The 13,043-nt window shown below is 37.9% G+C and overlaps 1 protein-coding gene across 7 annotated transcripts in view; it reads left to right on the top strand.

Annotated features, from left to right (window-relative positions):
• LOC113049513 (vacuolar protein sorting-associated protein 13C-like) overlaps nt 1-13,043 on the top strand; it is a 51,091-nt gene that overhangs the window by 29,067 nt on the left and 8,981 nt on the right. For all 7 annotated transcript variants that reach the window (XM_026211925.1, XM_026211921.1, XM_026211924.1 and 4 more), the window contains 25 exons: nt 96-349; nt 673-890; nt 1,013-1,105; nt 1,911-2,366; nt 2,489-2,644; nt 3,674-3,932; nt 4,268-4,428; nt 4,557-4,678; nt 4,955-5,252; nt 5,758-6,147; nt 6,338-6,442; nt 6,563-6,724; nt 6,806-6,931; nt 7,019-7,152; nt 9,527-9,653; nt 9,735-9,970; nt 10,120-10,264; nt 10,359-10,499; nt 10,593-10,674; nt 10,768-10,837; nt 11,364-11,475; nt 11,654-11,767; nt 12,310-12,443; nt 12,541-12,622; nt 12,751-12,864. In XM_026211925.1, coding sequence (XP_026067710.1) covers nt 96-349; nt 673-890; nt 1,013-1,105; nt 1,911-2,366; nt 2,489-2,644; nt 3,674-3,932; nt 4,268-4,428; nt 4,557-4,678; nt 4,955-5,252; nt 5,758-6,147; nt 6,338-6,442; nt 6,563-6,724; nt 6,806-6,931; nt 7,019-7,152; nt 9,527-9,653; nt 9,735-9,970; nt 10,120-10,264; nt 10,359-10,499; nt 10,593-10,674; nt 10,768-10,837; nt 11,364-11,475; nt 11,654-11,767; nt 12,310-12,443; nt 12,541-12,622; nt 12,751-12,864 — 4,291 coding nt within the window. The remainder of the gene's footprint in view (nt 1-95; nt 350-672; nt 891-1,012; nt 1,106-1,910; nt 2,367-2,488; nt 2,645-3,673; nt 3,933-4,267; nt 4,429-4,556; nt 4,679-4,954; nt 5,253-5,757; nt 6,148-6,337; nt 6,443-6,562; nt 6,725-6,805; nt 6,932-7,018; nt 7,153-9,526; nt 9,654-9,734; nt 9,971-10,119; nt 10,265-10,358; nt 10,500-10,592; nt 10,675-10,767; nt 10,838-11,363; nt 11,476-11,653; nt 11,768-12,309; nt 12,444-12,540; nt 12,623-12,750; nt 12,865-13,043) is intronic.

Below are 13,043 nucleotides of genomic sequence, written 5' to 3'. Positions count from 1 at the left end.
GTAAAATAAATGCATCTGTCATGTCACTTTTTAACATGTTTTTTCCCCCTAATTGCCTCGCCCCTCTAGTCTGATCACATTATTTTTCCTCACAGAATGCTGGGAAGGCGTGATGAGGAGACATCCGAGCCCATGATTGATGTGACATACTGTCAGAGTGCGGAAGAGCGCTCGGTAGTCGCTGTGCTGCAGAAGCTCTATTTGTGTGCTAGCGTGGAGTTCCTGTTGGCTGTGGCTGACTTTTTTGTGCAAGCTCTGCCTACGAGTCCACCTACACCGAGAGACAAATCCAATCAGCTGCCACTCAAATATGTCTCAGAGCCCAAAATCCAGAGTGAACCTAAAGCAGGTATGAATACTGCTGCTAAAAGAATGGTTGTTTCTCACAAGCAGGAAAACCAGGATATGTCAGGGGATGTCAAAAATGTGATTTCGAAACCTGGAAAATTCAACCTAAATTAAAAAAGTTTATGGAAATAGGCAGTATATATGTTTTCTGATCAGTTGTAAATAATTTTTAGCTAACAATGCTTGTGCGTACAATGTCTGTCATTAGAAAGGGCTGGAACTGTCCTGAAAAAGGAATGGAAATGTATTGGTTCAGAAAGTGTTGGAACCCTTCATTTCAGGAAAAATGTATATATTTGATATGTTATCTATCTTCAACTTCAGCTCCAAGAACCAAGCTGAAAGCAGTTGTGGTGGACCCAGAGGTTGTGTTTGTGGCTAACCTGATGAAGGCAGATGCTCCTGCACTGGTGGCCTCATTCCAGTGTGATGTTAGACTGCTGTCTGAAGACACTGGACAGACCATGAAGGCCAACGTCAGAAACCTCAAAGTGCTCGCCTGCCCCTTTATCAGGATGGAGGGTGACAAAGCCGAGACCACCGTATGCTTACTGATGTTTTACTATTTTATCTCTATTGTTACAACAGGAATAAAGATTTATTGCCGTGTGTAATTGCAATTATCTACATTGATTTGCAAATTATTATAATTTTTTTACTGCAGGTGCTGAGACCATGCTCTGTTGAACTTGAGACCAAAATGCCAACCAACGGCCCATTAACCGGTTCAGTAACTGTAGAGGAGGTCATAGTGAAAGTGGGTGCTAGCTCCTTGTCTTATTAACATTTCTGTGAAAGGAACATGTATTATAGCATTTCAAAAGTTTGGGGTTGGTAAGATGTTTTTAAAATAAGTCTAATTTATTTGATAAAAAATACAGTAAATATTAAAAATATATATATTTTAATATTCTATTCTATTCTATATAATATAATATAATATTATTTATATATATTTGAAATGTTATATTTAATATATTTTAGCAATAAATATATATTTAATATATTTTTACATTTAATTCCTTTTCTTATTTAATTATTTGATGGTGAAGCTGATTTTTTTTAATAAGCCATTACTTTTTTAATAAGCCATTACGTCTTCAGTGACACACGATTCATCAGAAATCATGCTGATTTGCTGATTTGGTGCTCAAGAAACATTTCTTATTATTGTCAGTGTTAAAAACAGTTCAGTTCATTTTTTTCGTTGAGACACCAAGACTCTGTGATGAATAGTAATGTCAAAGTATTTATTTAAAATAGAAAGCTTTTGTAACTGTCTTTACTGTCACTTTTTGATTTACATATTGCATTCTTGCTTAAGTATTCATTTCTGTTGAAAAATCTTACTGATCTTAAACTTTTAAACTGTAGTATTCTCCCTGTTTTGTTGTGTACCAAGACACTGTTACTGTATTTCAAGATCATGTGAACTTAGTTATTTTCTGTGTAAATATATACAGTACTGTTCAAACATCTCATGTTTTCATTACATATCCCAGGAATAAATAAATCTAATCTGTGTTGAACTAACATTTTTTTTCTCTGTCTTGCTCTCTCAGATCTCTCCTATCATTCTAAACACTGTCATTACCATCACGGCGGCCATGGCACCCAAACCTAAAGAAGAGTCATCACAGCAGACATCAGATGACCTAAACAGCCTCTGGTCTTTGATTAATGTGGCTAATGCAAACTACTGGTTCCTTGGTGTGGATACAGCCTCCGAGGTCACTGAGAGCTTCAAGGATGTGGACTGCAGTAAGGATGGAGAGAGCTTTGAGATGAAGGTGAAGGTGGTGCAGGTCACGCTGGAGTCCGGTTTGGGGCATCGGACTGTTCCCCTGCTGCTTGCGGAGTCGACATTTACTGGTACTGCTCAGAACTGGTCGTCGTTGCTCAGCGTCTCTGCAGATATGACGCTCGAGGTGAATTACTTCAATGAGGCTCATGCCATTTGGGAGCCACTTCTTGAGAGAGTGGACAGTGGGAGACGAAGGTGGAATCTTAAACTGGATGTAAGCAGAATTGCTTCTCTTTTTTCACTTTTACGTACAAATGTAAATTCACATTCCCAGCCTGTCAGATTGCTTTACAGGTTGTTCTGTTAGTGATTATTTGTTTGTGTTTCTGTGTGTAGATGAAGAATAACCCTATTCATGATAAAAGTCCAGTTCCTGGGGATGATTTCATTATGTTGCCAGACCCTCGCACAGCCATCACCATATGCTCCAAAGACACCATGAACATCACAGTGTCCAAGTGCTGCCTCAGTGTCTTCAGCAACCTGGCTAAGGTAAACCATTCAGTCCAAAGAACAGCATTGACACACAAAAACCATGCATTTTCTGAGCACTCAATATCATTGTATCATTATTCACTTTTCCCATACATGCAAAATACGGGATTTATTTTACCTGAAATTGAATATGTATTGCTATTTGTTGTTTTCTTTTTAATGGTGTGATATTCACAGGGTGTTAAATGTATACTACTGTTTGAAAGATGGGGTCAGTAGGAAGATTTTTTTTTTTTTTTTTATAATATTTTAATCTGCAAGGGCACATTAAATTGATCAAAAATGCCAGTAAATTAATTTAAAATGCTTCAAAAGATTTCTATTTCAAATCATGCTTCACCTTAGAACTATTTAGCCCAAAATCCATAATTTTTTAAAGATATTTAATAATAATAAAAAACATTTCTTGAACACTTTATTTTAAGGTCTAATTCTGTTAACTATTTGCTTATGAGCATTCATATTATTAGCATACTGACTGTTTATAAGTGCTTATAAAGCACATATTAATGCTTTATTCTGCGTGATCATATTTTAGATTTCTTAATTGAACCCCATCCTTAAAATGAACAACTACCTTTACCATACTAACTATTAATAAACAGCAAATTAGGAGTATATTGAGGCAAAAGTTGTAGTTAATAACTAGATATTAGTGAGAATTGGTCCCTAAACTAAACTATGACCAGCTTTGCCATCACAGGAATAAATTACATTTTAAAACATGTAATTTAATGATAGGTAAAATTTGATAGCCTGAATGCACTGTAAGTCGCTTTGAATAAAAGTGTCTGCTAAATGCTCAAATTTAATTTTATTTAAAACATATTAAAATAGACAACAGTTATTTTACTTTTTAATAATGTTTTACAATGTTTACTGTATTTTTGATCAAATAAATGCAGTTTTAGTGAGCATAAGAGACTTATTTCCAAAGCAAAAAAAAAAAAAAAAACAGTCTTACCAACCCCAAACCTTTTGTATTGCATGTTATACATAATAAAGATCCAATTTCTCTCTTATCAGGCTTTCTCAGAGAGCACAGCCTCCACGTTTGACCATTCTCTGAAGGAGAAATCCCCGTACACCATCCGCAATGCATTAGGCATTCCACTCATTGTTCAGCACAGTGCAAACCTGCGCTTGACTGGCTCATCCGCACCGGGTAAACTGCACGAGTTGGCCATGGATAAGAGTGTGGATTTAGAACATGCATCCTTTGAGCGTTCATCACGACTGTCTGCCCTGCAAAGACAGGAAAGCTGCTTATTCAATCTCAGCGTAGGTCAGTAACAAGGTCAATATACACCTCGTAAACTGTACAAATGCTTCGGGTTTTGCCTCAAAAACTAGCGAGCTGCCTACCTAGACAGCATTTTTGGGCATAATATGCTCTTAGAAAGTTCAAGCATGTCTGTGCTCTCCAAAAATGCTCTCTTGATAGGTCACTAAGTTTTTAACAGCCTAAATGCCCATACAAAAATAAAGTAAGTCATATCTGGTTATTCTATTTGTTAAATGGCCTAATATTTCTTTTAATATGCTGTATAGTTTACATTTTTAGGTCATGTGATTACAGGTAAATGCAGTACACTAATCCTGATCATAAATGTCCCTCAGTTCCCTCAGGTTACAGTGAGATTTCAAATATCCCTTTGGGTAAGCCTGGCCGTAGACTGTATAATATCAGAGGACCCATGCAACAGCAGGCTGTGTCTGTACTGCTCCAGATCGATGCCAGTGAGGGCAACAAGGTCATCACAGTACGGTCCCCACTACAGGTTCGTCTGCTTACTTTACCTGCAGAGAGCATACATCTGTTCACCTGTCTGGATAAAGAAATCCTTAGTGAAAACGACCCTGTTAAAATCATGGCAACGTTGTTTTCTTTTTTTGAATGTGTTTTCAGATAAAGAACCATTTCTGTGTGCCTTTTGCCATTCTGAAGTATTCTCCTGAACTTGGAGTGATGGTGAATGTAGGGGTTGCTGAGCCTGAGAAGGAGTGTCATGTTCCCCTTGAAGCTTACAGGTATAGATGCAGGAGAAGTGTAATTACATATTCTGTTCCAGTCAATTTTGCCCTCAAATGAGTCATATATCATGAGGAGCAACTGTAAAGTTCTGTGACTCCTGCTGTAGCTGAAAACGTATTATTATGAATATATTATATTATTATGAATATATTTTTTTGCTTGTCTTTCTTATTTGCAGGCAGCGTTTTTGACATCCCTGCACTATACTGTAAAATACCTGTACTTTCTTGCGGTTTATGTTGTAACTTTCCGTGCTCTGTGTATCACTTTAGGAGTCAGTTGTTCTTGCTGCCTGTCGGTCCTTTAGAAGATTTGTATCGTGCATCCACCACATGCATCGCATGGAAGGAGCAGGTTCACGTGAGCTCAGAGGTTAAAGCAGTGCTGCAGTGCCCCGCCATAGACAGCAGCTTCCTGCCACTGGTGGTGAACACACTGGCCGTGCCTGATGACCTCAGCCATATTGCCAGCCATGGGGAAGGGGACTGGGACCCTGCTTATGTCATCCACCTGCACCCAGCTGTCACTCTCAAAAACCTGCTGCCTTACTCAATACGCTACTTGCTGGAGGTGCAGAAAATTGCAGTTTCAGTACACAAATGCTAGAACACATTCGGCATACAGTTTTTCTGAAATGTTGGGGTCTTGTATGATTTTTACTATTTTTTTTAATATATTTAAAAAAAAAAGTTTTTTTCTTTGATGGCAAAGCTACATTTTCAGCAGCCATAACTGTAGTCCTCAGTGTCACATGATCCTTCAGAAATCACTCTAATGGCTGCTGTTGGTGCTCAAATTTGTACAATTATTTTATTAATAGAAATTTCAAAAGAACAGCATTTTTTTTTTTTTTTTTTTTTTTTAAGAAGTCTTTTGTAACATCAATGTCTTTACTGTTCCTTTCAAACTATTTAATGCACCTTGATTGAAAAAATATATAAATTTCTTTCGGGAAAAAAAAAAAATCTTACTGACCCCAAACTTTTGTGCTTTACGTTCAGATTGATTATATAATCAGTATCAGTTTAATATTAGCCAGCGGTCATTTATTAAAACCAAATCCTGTCTCTCACAGGGTTCTGCTGACTTCTATGAGCTTCAGGAGGGCAGTGTGGCGGATGTGCTGAACTCAAATGTTGGCGGTGAAATAATTGAGCTTGTTTTGATCAAGTACCAAGGTCGCAACTGGACTGGACGTATGAGAATTAGCAGAGAAATGCCTGAGTTCTTGTCCGTCTGCTTCACCTGTGACTCACCAGAAGGACTGACCGTGGACCTGTGTGTGCATGTGTCTCGATTAAGCGGCAAAATGGTCCTCTCTGTTTACAGTCCATACTGGATCATCAATAAGACGTCCCGCATCCTGCAATATCGTGCAGAGGATACGTGTGTGAAACACCCATCCGACTTCAGGGATGTCATTCTGTTCTCCTTCAAAAAGAAGAATTTCTTCAGCAAGAATAAGGTTGGATAGGACTCTTTGGCAGTGTTGCTGGATACACCTGTACAGCTATATTAGCCAAATATCATAAATATTCAAATCATGAATGCTGACATGAACCTTAGTGTGTTTGGTCTGTAATGACCATAAAGCCATGTTTTACCCATAGTTTTTGATAGTAATTCATAAATTTGCATTCTGCTCTTCCTTTCAGCTGCAGCTCTGTGTGTCCACCAGCTCTTGGTCCGATGGCTTCTCGCTGGACACTGTTGGCAGCTATGGATGTGTCCGTTGTCCAGACAAAAACGGCGACTACTTAGTAAAGGCTTTAGACATTTAATGAAATAAGAATAACTTTAAGTAAACATTAGATGCCAGCAAATGTAAATCCAAATGTTAAAATGAAAATTAACTTGTTGGAAATCTCTTTGATGTCCAGGTTGGGGTCAGCATCAAGATGAGCAGCTTTAATCTGACACGGATTGTTACCATGAGTCCTTTCTACACGCTAGTCAATAAATCCTCGTTTGAGCTGGAGGTCGGAGAGGTGCAAAACAACAATGGTTTCGGCTGCAAGTGGCACTACATCTCCTCCACTGAGGTCAGCGCAGAATTCGGCTTTTATCAAAGGCAGAAGTATTCCCACATTATTTGTGTTGAGTGTATGATTGTGTGTGTACAGTGCTTGCCTTTTTGGCCCGAGGCTAGCACAGGGAAGCTGTGTGTGCGAGTTGTGGGATCTGAATCTAGCTCCAAATCGTTCTTCTTCAACAAGCAGGACAACGGAACTCTGCTGCGCATGGAACAGGTGAACATGATCTGCCTGGAAATATGATGCTAAATATACTTTATTAAACCATATTGATCACTTAATTCTAATGTTGGTTCCCATCAGTGTGGTGGCGTGATAGTGGATGTGAATCTCTCAGACCACTCCACTGTCATCAGCTTCACCGACTACTATGATGGATCTGCACCTGCTTTGGTTATCAATCACACAGCTGCAGCCATTGTCAGCTTCAGGCAGAGGTTAGCACCCCTTCAAGATTTCACTTCGTATAACAGAAGAATGAAAAGTCTGAAGATGTCTAGGGTTGGCAGAATAGCTAGGTTTCAGTATTCAATAGTAGCAATACCGCAATTTCACAAATATCTTTACCAGTTTTGATACCATAGCAAAAACTAATTGCTATTAAAAACATTGTTTTATATAAAAGTTAAATATTAATTCTGAAAGTATGTGCAGATAAATACTTGAAGATTAAATTCCCTTGTTTTAATTGATTTATTAAGTCAAAAGGAATAAGACAAAGGAAACACATTGCCTTCAAAATTTCAAAATTGTTCCAAAACATTTCAAATGTTACAGAATATTTAAATAAATTATGTTTTTTTGTACTTTCTATTCATTAAATAATCCTGAAAAAGTATATATCATTATATGTATATACAAAGTGTATATATATATATATATATATATATATATATATATATATATATATATGATTTCTGAAGGATCATGTGACACTATTTGTTTGTTTATTTATTTAAAAATTCAGGTTTGGCATCACAGGAATTAATTACATTTGTAAAAAATATATTTAAATAGAATATGTTTTAGTTTGGTACGACAGCGTTTTAGTGCCACATAAAAATAAAAAAAATCTAAGGTTACGAGATTTAAAGTCGTAATATTTCGATAATAAAGTCGTAATATTTCGACTTTACTCTCGAAATCTTACGACTTTATTATCGAAATATTACGACTTTAAATCTCGAGAATAAAGTCGAAATACTACGAGAATAAATGTTCACATATTTGGAATTTTCAAAAAGAAAACTGAATTGTTTCACATAAATACAGCGATCTGATCATTAAAGATCTTGCAGAAGGCACAAATCTTATTGCTGTTGGGTGGATGGTGCACTACAAATAACAAATGCAATGGAAGATATGAAATATTATTTCCAAGCACACTGTCCCTGCGACTATGACTGTTACGGCCCTTTTCAATTGGATCCGAGGCACATGAGTAGTGGCAACCGGATTCCGACCTCAGCCAACAGATCAAGAAAGGCACGTATCACTTTTAAAGCAGTTTATTAAAGAGAAGTGAGATGAATATAAGGTGCATTAGCTTCGGAAAGGCCCAAGGCCAAAATAATAAACAAAACTAGTAATAAAATAAAAGTAAGAGGTAATTGACCTGACTACAAAGAAAATAAAAATACAAATGAACTGCCTTAACACCCTAAACAAAAACACATCACAAAATTAGATCAAAATAAATGGCAGACCCCTCCTATGTTCCCAGAGTGGTCTTAGGATAAACAGAATAAATCACATAGTAAGAACAACAAACAGCAACCACGAAGCTGTTGATGATCTGTTGATGGAGACGGAATCCGGAGCTCCTCACGTCACAGAAGCAAACGCCAAAGTGAGCCCCCGTGTGTTGGTAGCGCCACCCTTTTTATAGTCATCTGCTTCAGGATCCACCAATCACATTCCTTGATGAACAGCCAATACCTGCACACATGCACTCATACAACAAACCAAGACACAAAAATAACAATGCCGGTGATCGTACCAATGACACATGGTATGATTTCTGCTAATAATCCCAGATATATTTGTAGTGTATTTTCTTAAAAAAAGATGCGTTAAATAAGAGAGCTACAGAGCCCCCTGAAGGAATGTTGATTGGTTGTTTGTGAGCTGATGTTAAGATAAAAGGTTGTTCCTGTTCACTCTGTTAGTAAATATCATATTCTTGATATTAAGATGTTTCCTCGAGTCCTTAAAACTGACTCATCCTCATCCCAGTAAAATGATGCGGACGCTCGGACGCAACAATATTCAAATCAATCCAGGTGGCCTGGCAACTTCTCCCCATGCTCTCAAAATAATATAACTTTAATTTCTACGATTTAAATTCTCCAAACATTTCAACTTTATTATCATAGTATTACGACTTTATTCTCGTAACATTTTGACTTTATTCTCGAAGTATTTCGACTTTATTCTCGTAATCTTAGATTTTTGATATTTATTTTTTTCAACGTGGCACTAAAACGCAGTCGTAGTTTGGCTAAATTTAAACAGTGTAATGCACAGATTCAATAAAGTATTTTCACACTTTTGTAACCTGGCTGTTTTCATATATCCATTTTATCACCAAGACACCAAGCTATTCAATGTACACCTGCATTATTATAAGGCACAAATGCTCCTTTTTATCAACTGGTGCCAGACTAATGGTACTTTTGACATCTGTACACTAAAGGATTAAGAAGATCACTTATGGAGATCATCTGCTGATTGAGTGTTTTCTTTTGGAGTGTGTGAATATGTTTCCTGTCTGTAATCAGTGTCTGTGTCTCTGTGCTTGTGCTTGTGCAGAGGCTGTGAGGAGTCTTGGGCACTGAGACCAGGTGAAGCTCAGCGTTTTGCATGGGATGATCCAGCAGGGGTGAGGAAGCTTAGCTGGAGTTGTCAAGACCACAGCGGAGAACTGGACCTTGTAAAGGTTAGAGAGGGATGCTGGGTTACTGAATCTTATAATCTGCTAATATTACTGGTTATGTCATTCCCATGTTGATTTCTTTAGGACGAGTGTGGGCAGTTTGCTTATAGCAGCTTAGTTCAGATACACTGGGTGTCTTTCTTGGACGGCCGACAGCGGGTGCTGATCTTCACGGAGGATGTTGGCATAGTCTCAAAAGCCCGACAGGCAGAGGAGCTGGAGCAATTCCAGCAAGAAGTCAACATCTCATTACAGAACCTGGGCCTGTCACTCATCAACAATGACATCAGGCAGGAGATAGCATACGTCGGTATCACCAGGTAACTAAACCCACACCCAGCAACCGTGAGTCTTGCTGTAAACTGATGACTCATTTTTAGTTATTATCGATTTTTAAAGAGGAACATAAATGTCACTCTTGTGCAAGTTGTTTGTCGTTGATTAAGAATGATTGAATTGTGTTTTTAAGTTCTGGAGTGGTTTGGGAGATGAGACCAAAGAACCGCTGGAAGTCCTTTAACCACAAAAACATTGGACTGTTGGAAAAGGCCTATCAGGACTACGTCAACAGCAAGAGTGAACCAGGCTGGACTAAACTAGAAACTGGCCTGGAGGTAATAAAGGATTTTATCGAAATAAAGTCTGATTAGTAAAATAAATACGCTGCTTAGGCGTTATCACATTCTTGTTTTGTCTTTATTGAAACAGGTGAACTTTGGAAGATTGCCCATGTTGATGAGACAGCCATTTCCCTGCACTATCAGGAGAAACTTCCTGCCTGGCATTTGTATTGAGTTGAAACAGTCGCCTCATCAAAGGAGTTTACGTGCGCAGCTCCATTGGCTACAGGTAACACCCCCACACAATTCACTTGTTGAATATCACACTTCCGTCATTTTTGGCATTTGTTCAGTTGCTATGTGCACCATTTATTTGTTCCAGGTGGATAATCAGCTGCCGGGAGCTATATTTCCTACTGTGTTTCATCCTGTTCCTCTTCCAAAATCTATTGTTCAAGACTCAGGTACAAGCCCCAGTTAGCAAATGAATGCTCCATCTAAATGCACATTTAGAGTGAGTGGACATGAACACAATATATCTTACCTTTTATCTTCAGAACCGAAGCCGTTTTTCGACGTTAGCATCATCACAAGGTTTAATGAGCACAGCCAAGTCATGCAGTTTAAGTAAGTGATGGTGCACAGACTACATTATCTGCTCACTGTGTCAAATCTAATAAAATTGTCTCATCATGTCTCACTAAATTAAATTCTGAGTTACACTCAGCAAATCAATTAACTGTATCATATTCTTTAATGAAGTGTGTGAAATCTAAATCTAAACTAATGTATGGTATTAATCCAGTGTTTCTCTTGATCTTAAAAACCAATATACACTTTATAAATTAATACTTTTGTTCAACAAGAATGCTTTAAATCCATCAAAATGACAACAAATATGTGCTTGCTGTTCTTTTGAACTTCCCGTTCATCAAAAAATCCTGAACATTTTCATGATTTTAATTTGTTATAATATTTCACAGTATTACTTGTTTTAAATACAGCCTTGTAACCTTAGTGAGCATAAAGATGTCTTTCAGAAACATATAAAAAATCGTATTGATCCCAAAGCCTTTTAATGGTAATGTTAGAAAATAGTGTAGTAAAGAAAAAGTAGATCCAACCTTTGACTGGTATTGTTTATTTTCTGAAGGTACTTTATGGCATTAGTGCAGGAGATGGCAGTGAAGATCGATCAGGGCTTCTTGGGAGCAATTCTCGCCCTGTTTAACCCAGCTACCACCTCCCAGGATACTAAAGAGAAGGTAACTACTGCTTTTCTCTGACAGGCGTTGTCACATATTTTTACCGATAAACCTAATCTGTAATGAGCACAGTGTTAAACACTTCCTCCGTCATTACAACCTTTTGTTTTTGTGTGACTCTATGCAATGTGACTGAAAACGAGCCTGGAGATGTCAGTTGTGTTTCTCTGGTCTTCAGAATAAGCTGATAGAGAGGGATCTGGAGGCGCTGCAGGCTCAGCTGATGGAGACCTCCATGACAGATGCCTCGGGCCTGAGCTTCTTTGAGCATTTCCACATCTCCCCTATTAAAGTAATGAACCAACACCACTGTCAACTCCAAAACACAGCACATGGTCACTTGTCACAGAAATGTGTAAATGTCATTTATTCCTGTGAAGGCAAAGCTGATTTTTCATCAGCCATTTCTCTACTCTTCAGTGTCACATGATACTTTGGAAATTTCTTTTTATTGTCCGTGTTGAAAACCATTGTTATTATTGATATTTTTGTGTCTTTAGCTTGACAGAAAGATGTCTTTGTCTTAAATGTCTTTTTATGTAAAAAAAAAAAAAAAAGATATATTAAAACATATTAAAAGTAATATGTTTGGAGGGTCAAATATATCTTGATATTATAGTATAGTGCTGTGAATTTGGGTCATTGACATGCTTGGCTTTACTGACATATGAAAGACACTTGCTTGTCTACCAGGCTATGAATAACAGTAATGTCAAATGATAGATTCATTGCAGACTGATACCTTTGACAGATAGCTGCATCAAACTGTTTAAGGACATGTACTGTAACTGTTTATGATTGATCTAAGAAACTGTGTGTGTTGTGTTTGTGTAGCTGCACCTGAGTCTGTCTCTGGGCTCCAGTGGAGATGAACCTGAGCAGGGTGATATGGTCGCCGTCCAGTCCGTCAACCTCCTGCTCAAAAGCATTGGTGCCACACTCACTGATGTAGATGATCTGATTTTCAAGTAAGACTTTGAGATGTGCAAGTACTCTAATACTGACTTACACGGTTCTTTGAAAATAAGATTCACACGGACATCGGTTGACGTCGTTGTGTTTCAGACTGGCTTACTTTGAGGTGAAATATCAGTTCTACCGGCGAGATAAACTGATGTGGGCGGTGATCAGACACTACACTGAACAAGTGGGTGATCTAAATACACACTCATGCAATGTCAGAGTTCATTACATGAGCGAACACTCAACAATATGCTTACATTTTCACTTTAAGTTCAGAGTTCACAAGTTCAGAGTCTGTTTCTCTCCTCCTAGTTCCTAACACAGATGTATGTGCTGGTTTTGGGGCTGGATGTGCTTGGAAACCCATTCGGGTTGATCCGAGGCTTATCAGAAGGAGTGGAGGCTTTCTTCTATGAGCCCATCCAGGTCTGATACATACTGTTCATTTATCTTTCCATTCAGGCCCCATCATTTAATTCACTACAAATATGAGTGTGTTATCTTTTAAATGCCAGATATAAGTACAGGTTTGAGTAACCTAGATCAGCCTCCACAGAAATGAGTGTATCAAATAATATGATACCACAGGTTTTTGAGATATATTT

This window comes from Carassius auratus, chromosome 30 (assembly GCF_003368295.1).
Source record: "Carassius auratus strain Wakin chromosome 30, ASM336829v1, whole genome shotgun sequence".
Classification (NCBI taxonomy): domain Eukaryota; kingdom Metazoa; phylum Chordata; class Actinopteri; order Cypriniformes; family Cyprinidae; genus Carassius; species Carassius auratus.
The sequence above is the reverse complement of the archived record's forward strand: the minus strand, read 5'-3'. Positions and strand labels throughout refer to the sequence as shown.